Here is a 13,782-nt window from a genome sequence, read left to right as displayed (position 1 = left end):
GAAGAGGACATGTGCAGCATGCCTTTTTTTTCTCTTTTTCTTTCCTTCTCCTTTAATATCTATATTAAAAAAAAAAAAAAAAAAAAAAAAAATTATGGAAACATGCAGTGATTGCAGAATGTTAGCTACTGTCCAGATATTGAACCTATTTGAGGCAACTACAATTTAGGACAGTAGTTGATTATGTAATCAGATTTTTTTCCATTTAAACTGATGTTTGCAAATGTAGATTACTAAAGCAGTTATTGAAGCATTTTTTTGGTGAAAACAGAGTTTTCAAAAAACTTACAGTGTAAAAATTAAAATTTACTAAAATTGAATGTAACCCTAAAAGAAGTTAACAATAGCAGCAGACAGTTGCTGCCTGTGTCTCATGGATGTAATTGTTTTGAGCTCACATAAACTGTTGTTGTTGTACCAGTAGGATCTTTTTGCTCACAGAGTGGCTTCCCTGTTGGCCATGCAGCCTTGCAGTCCCTCTCAAATACACTTTAGATATGCTAGGGCAAACATTTTGTGAGGTGGGACTGCTGCGCTGGTCCTTGCTCATGTGCTTACATCCCGTGGGCTCCTTCAGATTTCACAGGTAATGGAGTTGATAGCAAGGAGTGTTGCATTACAGTGATTTCTGCAAATATCACTCTACAAAATTAACTATCAGGCAATAAAATGAATTATTAAGCCATTTGTAATTTTTTTTTGTATGTAAATTACCATACCAAAAAGAAAACTACTTTTGTTTCTACTATGATAATGTAATTATTAATTTACTAAGAAAATAAAAGAACTAGTTTGTTTGAAAACAAGATAACAGGAGAAAGATTTATATGTGTGTGCCTACATGTCTTTTCTCTGGTACTTTACAAGACAGCAGCAAGTTTAATTGTATGTCACAAATTAGTTAAATTCCTATAACAGAAGCCAGTACTTTTGTTAAAAGAAACCAAGAAAATATAATTCAAGAAGTCCTTTTAGATTGAGGTATCGGAATTATTAACAAGGCTTGTTTGGTCTGCTTGCACTTGTGATAGAAGGCAGGTATGTCCCCCAGGGTTTCCTAGTTTAACTTCAAATAATGTTTGTGTCTGAAGCAAGGGCATTACCAGAGCCAAAGATTTGGTATTGTCAACAAGACTTACTTACAAAAAGTAAGCTGTATGAAAATATGTAGCTTCTTTAAGTAAAATTATATATAACCACATTCTTCAATATATAAACTAGCCTAGCCTGAGATTTAGAGAGATTTTTCTTCTAACAAATAGCTGTCTATTTTATGAATAATCTGTTTTCATGTTTTTGTCTTGCATATGTATGCCAGTGTCTTGAGCTTCAGGAAGCTTTGGGAAAATGCTACCCAGCTGGGCCAGCTGTGTCTTTTTGGGCAGCATTGTGGCTTTAGAGACAAAGCTTTATAGAATGTAATTTTCCCTTCTTTTAGAGCTCTAATTTCTATGGCATACTGATGCAGGGATGCCTGGGCTGGGTGTTGAATTTTATATTTGTTTTTACCAGCTACCCTTTTCTACTGTTTTCAGTCTTCTCACTTCTTCTAGAAAAAGCTCTATTATTATATATTTTAGCAGAATACAGCCAAGGCAGGACTTTTGCTTCTTATGCAAGTGATGACTACTCTGAATATCCCCACTGCTCTTTATGAGGCTCACCCAGCTGGCAGCCTGTGGGCCACTTCTCTTGCACAGAATGATTCTGGCCAGCTCCCACAAGAACACAATTTTATCCTATCATGCCTGTGCATCACCATGCAAGCTGCCTCTCTGCTTCGTTACTTCTGGAATGTGGCACAACATGTCTATCTCTGGAGATGTGCCTATAGTGACATTTAAACAGAGATACTGCACTATAGCTTATCCATCAGACAGATAAATCATTCCACAGCCACACTACTGTTTTGCTCTCTGAAAATAAATGCTAGAAATGCCATCAAATGCTAACACTCTTCTTCTTTTTTTTTTTTTTTTTCTTTTTTTATTGGTAAGAGATCTTACCAGTGGCTTAACAACTGATGTGCTGTTTTACATAAAAATACTCAGATAAAATGTTGGCAAAACCACCTTCTAGACTAGAAGAAAGTGTATGAAAGTTATCTAGGCTTAAAATATAATATATATTAAATAAAAATGTGTGTTAGCAAGGAAACACTAGATAGTTTATATTTCTCTCATGTATGATTTTTGGGTTTTCTCTTTGCAAAGCGTTTCATGATTCATTACTTTCATGATACTGTAATTTTATGCTCTAAGCTGCCACTGGAATTCTGAAAAAAATCACAGCTATAAATTATTTGAATCCTCTCAAATGTACTGATGATAACTATTTCATAGTAAGACTAGGAGATAAATGCATATTTTTTTTTTAATTCAGAAACTGTTTATGTTTTAAATGAGTGATATATTCTACAGTACAGAACAGAAGCATATTCTATAAATTTTACTTTAAATGAGTGTTATGATTCTTGTATTTATGTGAATATTTATCAGGTTTATGATAACAAATTCATGGTTTTATTTTTCCATGATCTGCAGAAACTATGCCTGTTCCAGACCAGCCCTCGTCTTCTGACAAGACAAGTTCCCTTAGTCCTGTGTTGAACACATCCAATGGTGATGGCTCTGAAACTGAGACAACCTCTGCCATTCTAGCTTCAGTCAAAGAACAGGTAGGCAAGTGATGCACTTGTAGGCTGGAAAACAATAGTATGATTTACTGCGGTTGTTTTTACAAATTTTTCATAGCTGATATCTGAATAATTTAGTTCTGAATAATGCTTATCACAAAGAATATTAACAATTTCTTCATCTCTTAGCATACTTTCTGTAAGTTTTCCTACAGTTAATTTAATATAGTTTAATTGAATTGCTCATTTTATTCTCCACTTTCACACCTTACTGTGGATGGTGGTTTTCTGACGTCTCTCCTTTTATTATTGGGAGTCTGCATGTGGAGTTACAGTATACTGGCATATAAGACTTATAGACAAATGGATTGTGGAGAAGATGTTTTATTATAAAATTTTGAAAGGATTAGTAAGAGCCCTAGGATTTAAAAATTTATATACATGTTTTTGGGGGTTTTGTGTAAAACCTGCTGTGAGATTATCTCAGGGCAAAACTGGGTATAGAAAGAGGCACTCAGTTTTGGATGATTAAAACAAAAATATTAGACATTTTCAAGGAAGAGGTTCTTCAGTGCGATGGTCTGCTTGATGCTAATAAGACAAGCTTGGACATTTTAATGTAAATTTTTGTGGGCTGAATGTCAGAGGTTTTGCTTTTAGTGCCTTTTTGTACTTTAGGAGATGGTTAATATTTCAGTTAATGCAAACAACTGGTCTTTGTCGCTACCTTCTTTGGTTCGACAGCATCAACAGGAATTCCAATGAGAGACATTAAAATCAGCTGCTTTTAGTCAGCTTTGTCCTTGCTGAAGGTGTTTAAGTTGGTTCTTCCTTTATCAAGTACTGATCTTTCCCTGCCAAAGACATTCACTGGTTCTTGATTTAAATTAATGCATTAATTCAGCTTATGATATGTCTAAGTACTGGAGTAATAGCTCATGAGTCTTAGAGGTTTTATAAAAATTATAACATTGCTCTTCTTTAATTTTTTTGTTATATGCCACTTCTCTCTTTTGGATGGTAGAAGTTAGTAATATTTTCTGTTCTGAAGAGAGGAGTGCAAAAATGAAATATTATAATGTGGAGTTTTGTCCAGAGATTTATGGCACATCATTGGAATTGAAAATTGCAATGGTTGAGATGTTTGTATTCTCTTCCATCTCAATGATATTTCTTGGGCATGTACCTGTGTTTCAGCCTGTGCCACTGGATATTTTGTAGAAAAATACCTGCCTTACTTTTTGACTCTTTGATGGTGAAAAAGTGTACAGGGAGGTTACAGAGAAAGAAGATATATCTGCATGTTGGAATGTGAATTGCAGTATGGAATAGTGAAAAGAGCTTCTCTGTTTGGTGTTGTGATTTTCACTAGTTTATACCTGGTTATGTGTTTTACAAATGAACCTCCTGCCCCTATAAATCAATAGAGTACCAGAGGAAATTGCTGCTGAATCCACTAGATGAAAAGGATTTCAAGTGGTAATATTTTAGCAAAGTTATTTCTGATTCCTGTGAACCACAGCAGAAAGGAGACTGTAATAAAGTAGTTCTGCATTCACTTATCACCAAGAACAGCCTAGCCAGATAACCTAAGGTACTGCTGACTAAAAAGATAATGTCTTGAGCTATTGTTATACGAGGTATCAAAATTTAACAGGTGTTCTCTTAAGGAAATTTGCTTCTTGGCCAGTATCTCTAGCCAGACCTATCTTGAAGCTGGAAGGCTGTACTAAGCTCAAAAACAAGTAGTACTACTACTACTACGACGACTAATAATAATAATAATAAACCCCCACCCCCCCCCCCAACCAAACCTCCTTTCCAGAAATTTCTTTTTCCCCACAAGATTGTGCGTTTTGACACACTTCCATTATTTAATGCTGTGTTGAAAAAATTCTAGGTAATGCCACAATCCTGGTCTTCAGACAGATTAAATACATTGCACTGATTATCCATTATTGGAGTAAATGAAGTTATGTTTCTAACTGGCTGTTCAAATGGGTAGCCACCTGCATTTTAGAAGAAGGAAAGAATTACTTTACTGTCTGGTATGTGATTTTGCTCTACATGCTCTTTTACTGTAGCCAAAATTATAACTAGAGTTACACATATACAATTATTCAAAAGTACTGTCAATATTGAGAAATTAAGGTGTTTTTCAACATATCAGTCATAATTAGGATGGTTTTCAACTAATCAAGTGTATTACATTTTCTTTTTCTGTTCTGATGCTTAGCTTTAAAATGTTTCCTTGCATTTTTCCCATGGAACACCTGGGGTAACTTCATGTGTTACTTCTCATAAAATAAATAGAACATTGTCACTTAGTGATGGTAATAAACTGTGGTATCTGTGATACTGAAAAAAGTCTTTTGCAATCTTTGAAGAGGGCAGGATACATGAATGGCACAGAGAAGTGGTAATAAATGTAATTATTTGCTTTACTTGAATCTCCTATGTGAAACTTATATGATGTATCAGAAAATTTAAAGTTTTGCTGTGCTTTGAAAAACACATATCTCTGTGCTGTCACATTTTGCAGAACTGATTTATTTGGTCAAAAAATTTTATTGGGGCAAAAAATTGTGCTTGCTATGTCAGATGTAATGTGACACACATGATTGTCATGACTCAATAAGAAGATTTAGCCACATGCTTTTCAAGCTGAGGGTATCTGTCAAAAGAGAAATAGAAACCTGTATTTTGCTGTTGAGGAGTTAGGTTGATTTTGGGAAATGCAAATGCAGAACTCCTTGCTTTAAAATATAGTCCATTTCATTTGTGCTTTAACTCTGGACAAGTGTGCTGATTCATGTTTGGATTTCAGACTTCATCAATGCTACTCAGAACTGATAGATATGGAACTTGAATCCATTCTTTATCCCTTGCTGTGAACTTTCTTAAGGTTAGACAGCACTGCTGGAGGCAAGGTCAGAAGTATTTACCATATGGCTAAGAAACCATGAGATGCCAGTCAGTGACCTTTGGCTTAGCTGTTTTTGAGTAGTCCTTATGAAGAGAAATAGTAAATAATTCTGTGAAAATGAAAGCTGTTGTTTTGGGGTTTTTTTTCATGTGGTTTTTGTTTGAGTTTTTAGACAGTATCAAGTTCTTTAAAGAGGAATCAACCAATAAAGGTATAATTTCAGTTTTCCATGAAATGTATGAAGAAGGAGGTTTTTTCTTTCTTTTTTATGATATGCTGGCAAACTCTTTTGGCCTAATGCTTCACAGGTTTTATAAAACATAAGGCCATTTCTCTTTGCATTTTGTCGTTTGGTTTGGTATCAGTAAATATGGGAAAACTTTGACAAAAAAGTGAGATATTAGGACTCTTAATTTATATGGTAGATGCAACTACTTCTGCAAGAAGTATGGTGTGCTTCTGATTGGGAATTTCCACCTGCAAAAGAGACTTCTGAGCCTACCTGTTAAAAAATATCCTGGGAAGAGAGCTATTGTTGATGTTCTTTTGAAAGTGGAAATGGCTGCTGGGGAACCTTTTGAGTAAATATATAATGAAGCTGATGCTTTTCCTGGAAGTCTCCAGGCATATGTGATTCACAGTACTCGGTTCTTAGCATACAGAAAACTGCTTCCTTGGAAGCTGAGGGGAATTGTAGTGACCTAGCAGAGGCTTGTTTTGGCAGATTTTATTTTTATAGGAACACTTGGAAATGATGAGATAAATTAATTTCCTAGGAGTAAGATCCATCTTGAAGTACGAACAGCTATTTTCAAGTTAGAAATATCATCATGCATCTATTTTATTTTCTTTGTGGCTTAGATTCCTTTAGCATCTTAGTAGTAGTCTGTTTCAGAGAACAGCTTTCAATTTCAGAAAACTTATGCAAAGACGAAGTTGTGCCAATGTTTAATATTTATTTTGAATCTTTTTTATATGTACCTATTTCAAATAAAGATACTTGTTTCCAGTTGCCTCTCTTAATTTCACTCTTTCAAGAAAAATGGTTAGACTAATCCTTTTGAAATATTTCTCACACTGTTCAAATAAGTAGTGATTGATATGTTCTTTAAATTATATTGCTGATTCCAGAGAATACAGAAGTCTGGTTTTTATGGTTGCTGGTGGCTTTTGGTTGTGGTTTTTTGGGTTGGGTTGTTTGGGGGTTTTTTGTCTTTGTAAGATGTGGGTTTTTTTTCCTAAAATGGCTTATGTTGCTTTTAATATTTACTATTTTTCCACTAGAAAGCTACTATTTGTCAAAAAATTATGGTTTGAAACTATATTAAAAATCACATACAGGACAATTACTACTAAGTGTTATCATTAATGTCAGTATTAAATAAGTGCAATATATCTGACTTAAGTAAACTTTTACATTAGGTGTTAGTATGCTTTGCAAACAGGGTTATGTATGCCATGCACATCTTATATAGGTATGTGTAAGCAAAACTGCAGATAGAAATGGCTGTAGGAGTTCAAAATTTTTTTTTTCTTTGGTCTGCCAGGTTGTGTTTCTCATGTCTTTATATGATGACTGAAGTTTTAGGGAAAAAAACCCATATCTAGATGAATGTTTCAATTCAGACTATTTTTTTTTATGGCCTTAAGTCCAGAGGAGATGTTAAATCATCTAGTCTGACCAGTAGGTCATGATATTTCATAGAGTCATTCAAGTTTTGGGCCCTCAGTCTGATTACAGAATTACTGTTTTCCCTAATATAATGCATGCTATATTGTAATATAAAATATTCACCAAAATAAAACCCCATTCTTTCTTTTTGGATACCACTAATTACTCTAGTAGTATCAAGTGTTCAGGAGGTTTTCTAAGTAGGTTCAATTATGATATATTCATGTCTTGCCCTCAAACAGCAGGCTCTGTTTCTGCCTTTAAAAGTTCAAACCAATGCTAATTCTAGACAATCAATAGATATTCCTTTCATAGTTTCTCTTAAGCGGCATGTCAATATATTAACTTCCTTAGTTATAGAAGTCCCTTGTTTCCAGTTGGGTTTTAAAGTATTCAAGAGAGATATTCCTCTTCTATTTTTATTAATATATTGATTTAAGACAAGAACTGGACCCAGCTGTATGATATGCTCTAGAATAGCACAGGTCTGTACAGTGGATCCCATGCTTCTAAGTTGCTGAATGGATCAACACATTATTGAAATATGAAGCTTTGGAGTACAGCTGGTGCTTCCCAGATACATCTTCAGGTTGATGGGAATTGCTTTTGAGATGTACAACTCCACTACTGGAAATGGCAACGTGAGTGGAGAAGTTTTGAAGAACACCATCACATTGTCTGTTGAAGAAGGAAATTGTGGAGGGGGCTCACAGCTGGTCTGTGAGTCAGAAAGAGTTAGTTGAAGGAGAGAAGCTGATAAGAGTTGCCTTTTTCCCTGAAAGAAGTTCTATCAAGGTCATTGGCGTGGAAACAGAGGAGAAGAGATAAACAAGGGGCTTGCAGTTAGATTTTAGTGCAAAACAATGGTGGAGACCAATTTACACCATAAGAAACATTATGTTGATTTATTGTAGCTGATAAATAGGCATAAACTTTGTGAGAAGGTATAAAAAGACAGTGTGCTGCAAAAATAAGAGTGAGAAGCCTTCTCAAATACATGGTGTTGTTCTGTTTGTTACAACAGTCTCAAAATGACAGGAAATCATGTAATATAGCCTGCTCCACAAGATACTCAGGCTCTTAATTTAGTCTGGGACTGCTTTCATACAGCTCTTTGGAGAAACCGTGAGTGTATATGTGTTGTGCTTCTCAGGAAACAGAAGTTAACAAGACTGGAGAACTCAACAAGCAAGAGTTATTAATGTTCAGAACTGTAGCTCTTATGTTGTGCCAAAGGCCCTGTAGCCATAGGAGATGCAGTATGAAGAAACTAAAAATTGCTTCACTGATAAAAGATTGCAATGTTAATCCAAAATATTTTTGGGATAGTTTTAAATGAGCTGGAAGTCGAAAGGTTTCTGCAGAGATTTAGTATGATCGAAGAGTATTGAGGCAACATATCCTCCCAGCAAAACCATCTTTGAAGAGAGGGAAGAAAATGCTAATTATCAGAATAAAATTAGAGTTAAATATGACACTATTTTGACTTGAAGTAATGTTGTAAAATTAATATTTCAAAGCCATGAATTTCAGAGAAGCTGGCTAGAAAACCACTTAGCCACATCTCAGTCTAATGCTAATTTAAAGCATTAATAAAGGCCATCACAAAGAAAGGCAAAGTATCCTTTCTTATCAGACAGCCAGTATATGAACATGCTTTTGGTAATCCAAAAGCACTTCTGCCTTAGCTTATTTTTTGCCAGTAGTGGAATAATTTCAAACTTGGAATAAAGACACCCTAAGAAAGTAATAATATTGATCTCAATGCAAAATAATTTAAATTTTAGTATATGACATTTTTAACATTTTAATATATTGCATTTATAACTTTTTGATTACTTTCTCTCTGGTATCATTCATTAGGGCTTCTTTAAACATAAAATATTTTTACTCCTAAACCTGACTTTTTTAACTTTTTTAACTTCTTTAGTGGAAGAGAGTCTTTATTTCACCTCAAAGTCCCTCGACAGGTAGATCTGAGCTTAAAATACTTAAAAGTCAAGTTGCGCCTTTTCCTTTCTAACACATCTTCCTTTGTTGCACTGGCAAACACAAAATTCTGCAGCCATGTGGGGATTGCTGCTGGGGAGGTGAGTGTGTTGGAAATATTAAAAAATGAAATTGCAGCTTTGGGTTTTTGGAGGTCGAGTGTGTTGCTGTCCCTTTTGGTGAAGGGCAGTTGAGTCAATGTGTCAGCTTGTTTGCAAGTGTTGGGCTTTTTTAGCATGGCTGTTGTAAACATACTTCAGGCTATGAATTTAATCAACTTTGCTGTAATATTTGGAATTCTTGAGAAAGCCCAACATAATAGGCCTATATAGTTTTTCAGGGGGACAGAAGTTTTGGCTGTGTCTCCCACAGCTCTGCTCCACTTCCTTCTGTAAAAGCAAATGACAATCTTTATGAGGCTTAGCTATCTAACCTGATTTCAGCATTTTCCTCTTTCTACACTTGAATTAGGCAATATCCATCAACAATAATTTCCATTTGCATAGAGAATATTTTAGACTTGAGTTCTATGGCTTTCAAAACCATCACACCTCTTCTACAGAGAATATTACAGAGAAAATTGCTTGTAAAAGGCAAATCTCTGAAGGTTTCAGTTAGTGATTGCTTTTATTTCTTCTGTCTTCTTGGGAAATGAAAAGAACTACTAAAGAGCACTTTCCAGATTCCACAGTGACCCCGTTTCCTCTAAGTTGTCTTGCCAGTGTTTTTAATGCAGCTTGCTCTTAAAACTTAAATTTTATATGGGATTTTTGAAGGAGATTTGACTTTTGTAATTATTTTAGCAATTTTTGTTCCTCTTTTGTAATTTTGAAAACTTTACTACTTCTATTGTGCTTCCCCATCTGTTTGTATGTGTTCTCTCACATTATTATTTTGTAGTCCAGATGCATTTTCTGCTATATGAAACTGTATCTACATGTGGGTAGTTTAAATCTTTGGTATTTCTAGGTAAAACTGTTTTAGGGGTAGGCTGAATTCTATTCATGTTATGTTTTGATAAAATAAGCTACAATTTTGTTTATCCCCATACATGAAACCTAGAACCCAGGAAATGCTGAACTAAGTTTAAACTTAAGTCTACCCCAGAGTTAAGGTACTTTACTACCAAAATAACTTTAACCTAGGCTGTGAGTTACAGAGTTATTATAAGAATAGACCAGTTTAGAATAACATAATAAATCAAATTCAACATGAGGAGCATGTACTTCTCTTTTTCCTTCTCTGAGGTGAAAATGTGTTTATCTCTGAAATTTCTGGTGAATTCTAGTTGCTTCTGATGAGGATCTTTCCAATGTAAAGGGGTAAAAGTCCAGCAAAGGACATTATTCTTTAAAAAAATTACTTTGAAGATTCATAGTAAAGTTCTAGACAAATTAATTGCTTAATTCATAATTCTTTTCCTCAGCATTAACATTGCATTTTAGGTAAAACTTCTCTCACTTTGTTTTGGAGGAAAGCTTTAGATGTATAACCTCTAACATGCCTAATAGTGGAGCCAGACTTTTGTGGGGATTCCTTGCTACTTTTTATGAATGAGTTTTCTTTTTCTATGCAAAGAGCAAATCCAAGTCCTGAGGCCCAAAGATGTTTTTGTCCTTTTTATTTTCTAAGAGTTTTCATTGTATTTTTTAAGGTGTAGTTATGAGATGATAGCAGCTTAAAACTTTTTTTCTTGTTGAGACCTTGTCATAGTGCAATACTTTTTGACCATGTTCTTTAGATACATGTAGAGGACTCTTTAATATATAGTAAAAAGTTTAATTAATTTCACATTACTTGAAGTTACAGGGGATTTTGACTTGAAAGTGATACAATTCACTCAAATCACAATTGAGTTAGTGAAGTGCAGCAATTGCACCATACAATTGATATGATATAAATGGAATTTAATTATTTAGCTCATCATCATTGTGCTGAGCATCCCCCAGTCCCCCAGTCCCCACATTCCAGAAAGGAATGTGTTTTTTGAAGTCAGCTGAAGGCCTCAACTCTGTTCAGAAAGGAGTTATTTGGTTCATTAAGAGTTCCATATAATTTACATAAAGCTCTCCAGCAAGCTCCCTCGTGGGAACCATATTCCTTCCTCCACCATCCTCTGAGTCCAATACCTGTCCTGCATTTCTGGAGCTCAAGGCTGACAGCCACAGGGGAGTGAATCAGGTCTCCCAGGAGGCATGTCCCAGCTCAGCCCACTTGCCTGGAGTCTGCTGTTCGACTGGGACCTCATCAGTCACTCACTGTAGGTGGAATCACAGCAGACAAAACATGAGGGCATGACTGGGCTCTGCAGAAAAGCATAAAACAATAATCTAAACACCTATTATAGTTTTATGAGTAAAAGATACCCTTGATTAGAGTTATAGGATCATAATTTATAAGCAGATCCAGTACATACAGAAGTTACATTATTTCAACCAGAAGCTAAAACTAGCTAAAACTAACTTAACCCCTGAAATTAGTTTTGTTTTGCTCTGGGTCTACATTCCTTTCATTCAGGGACAGTCACTTAGGCAAACAGTCAAAATTCTTTGCTGATACAGTCAGTTTGTCTAAAACAAAGGCACCCTTGGGTTTCCCTTGGCAGGGAGATGAGTCTGGCTTCCTTTTCAAGGTTTGTGATCAATCATGCCATTATTCTCCCCTGAGCCTTCAGGTCATGTAGCCCCTATTTATCTTCTCAGAGCATTCCTTCATTGTGGGTGTCTAAGCTGTGTGTGTAGCGGGCTGTGTGGGGAGGGGGTGTCTTTGATCTGTCAAAGCTCTTTGGCCCCTTATTTTATAATACATAATTGGAAAATCTTGTTTTCTTCTGTGCAGAAATTTATGCACTTTTTGGATAATAATAATTTGTGACACCAACTTTTGTAAGCAAAAACCTGCCACTGGTTATCTCTCAACAGCATACAGAGTATGCTTTTGTTTCTGTTAGTATTCCCTCAGTTTCTTAAGTCTGTTTCCTTAGTTGCTTCAAAATGTGAGCTGTACTTCTCAAATTTCATCTCTGTTCCTTTAGTTGCCACATTTGTTTTTCTTGGATTTCTCAAAAGGCATTATTCTTTACATTTTTCAGACAGTCCCATGTCTTATGCATTACTAGCTCCTGTCTGTGTTGATCTTTCCCTACTTGGATTTCTAGTGCCCTTCAACATAACGATCTGAGTAATCTGGAATGAAATTTTGCTGATTAGTGTGGTATTCCATCACTCTAACCTTCAATTCATGTTGCACTGTTATCCCGTGGTCATGATTATCCATCTACCCCAAGAGTAACACAGTGCAGTTATATGCCTGACTGTAAATAAATTTAAATTGAGGTATTTGTATACCATTACCAGCCCCTTCATCCAGGAAAAATTGTAGTTCATAGTCACATAGCTAGGCAATTTTCAACAGATTTTTTTCAGTAAAAAATGAAATTACAGAAAAAAACATATGCAGAATGGGAAAATTTCCCAACTTTATCTGTTCACTTCTATCTATTTCATAATCTTCAGAGTCTTGATGTAAATAAGTAGGTTTAAGAATTGTACTGTATATTGCCTTGAATGTGGTAAATATTTTGTTCACTCCCTGTCTGATTCTAGCAGAGTAACACATCTTGGTAAAATCATGTTTATATTTTTAGTGTATTGTTATTTTCTGAAGTAGCTCAGTGCTTGAGGTTTTACAGCTGGTGCCCCTGGAAAATATTTTTTTAATGTTTCAAAGTAGTTACAGAGTTTTTTCCCTCCTTTTTCTTCCTGTACATAGTGAGATCCACCTTTGTTCAACTCACTGTCAATCTAGGTCATTATTTGAATCTTTTGTTGGCAGACCTCTTGAGGGTAAGTACATTTGATGCTATAAATAAGACTGATTCTTCATAATAAGTCAGCAGATTCACTTGGAAATTCTTGGCTTTGTAGTAGGTTTGATGAAATGGAAGATCTACTGCATTCTTCTGTTATCCAGTAACATAATCATGTTTAATTAATTAATATCTTCAAAATTATGACATTCCAAAATTTAGTAATCTTGAATTAATACAGGATTACTAATTTTTTTAGAAGGGTGAAATGGACTCCTTAAATTATCTCTTTTTTAATTCTATTTTTAAAAATTCTATTTTTTTATTTCACAAAGCAGTGCTTGCACAAGAAAACTTGTTCCAACACATTTTATGCTATTCTGTTTGTTTCAGACCTTAGAAAATTGAAGATACTATTTCTCTTACTGTATCTTTCAGTGGCCTGTACTGTAAAAATAGATGATTCTTTCGATTAGTTTTTTGTTTGTTAGTTTAGCACAAATTGTGTCAGTGACCAACCAAACTGTACTCATTCTTGCCAGAAAGTAAGGTAGCGGCATGGTACAGCTCCAAGGTGCTGTTCTATGGCTAAAAATTTTCAGGCATGGAAGAACCTGGGATAGGTTGTGTTGTGTGTACAGCTGCAACCACAGGCATGGAGTTAGGAGCAGCTCTGTCTGCAAAGTGAATGGGCATAATTCTGAAACCTTTGACCACTGTATGTGGAGCTGGAGCTTTAAAAATCCAAAAAT

The 13,782-nt window shown here is 35.1% G+C and overlaps 1 protein-coding gene across 6 annotated transcripts in view; it reads left to right on the top strand.

Moving 5' to 3' along the window:
• Window positions 1-13,782, top strand: part of CTNND2 (catenin delta 2) — a 641,711-nt gene that overhangs the window by 113,557 nt on the left and 514,372 nt on the right. For all 6 annotated transcript variants that reach the window (XM_031503970.2, XM_031503967.2, XM_031503965.2 and 3 more), the window contains one exon: window positions 2,544-2,677. In XM_031503970.2, coding sequence (XP_031359830.2) covers window positions 2,544-2,677 — 134 coding nt within the window. The remainder of the gene's footprint in view (window positions 1-2,543; window positions 2,678-13,782) is intronic.

The sequence above is a fragment of the Lonchura striata genome, chromosome 1 (genome assembly GCF_046129695.1).
Source record: "Lonchura striata isolate bLonStr1 chromosome 1, bLonStr1.mat, whole genome shotgun sequence".
Taxonomy (NCBI): Eukaryota; Metazoa; Chordata; class Aves; order Passeriformes; family Estrildidae; genus Lonchura; species Lonchura striata.
This window is presented reverse-complemented; position numbering and strand designations above follow the sequence as displayed.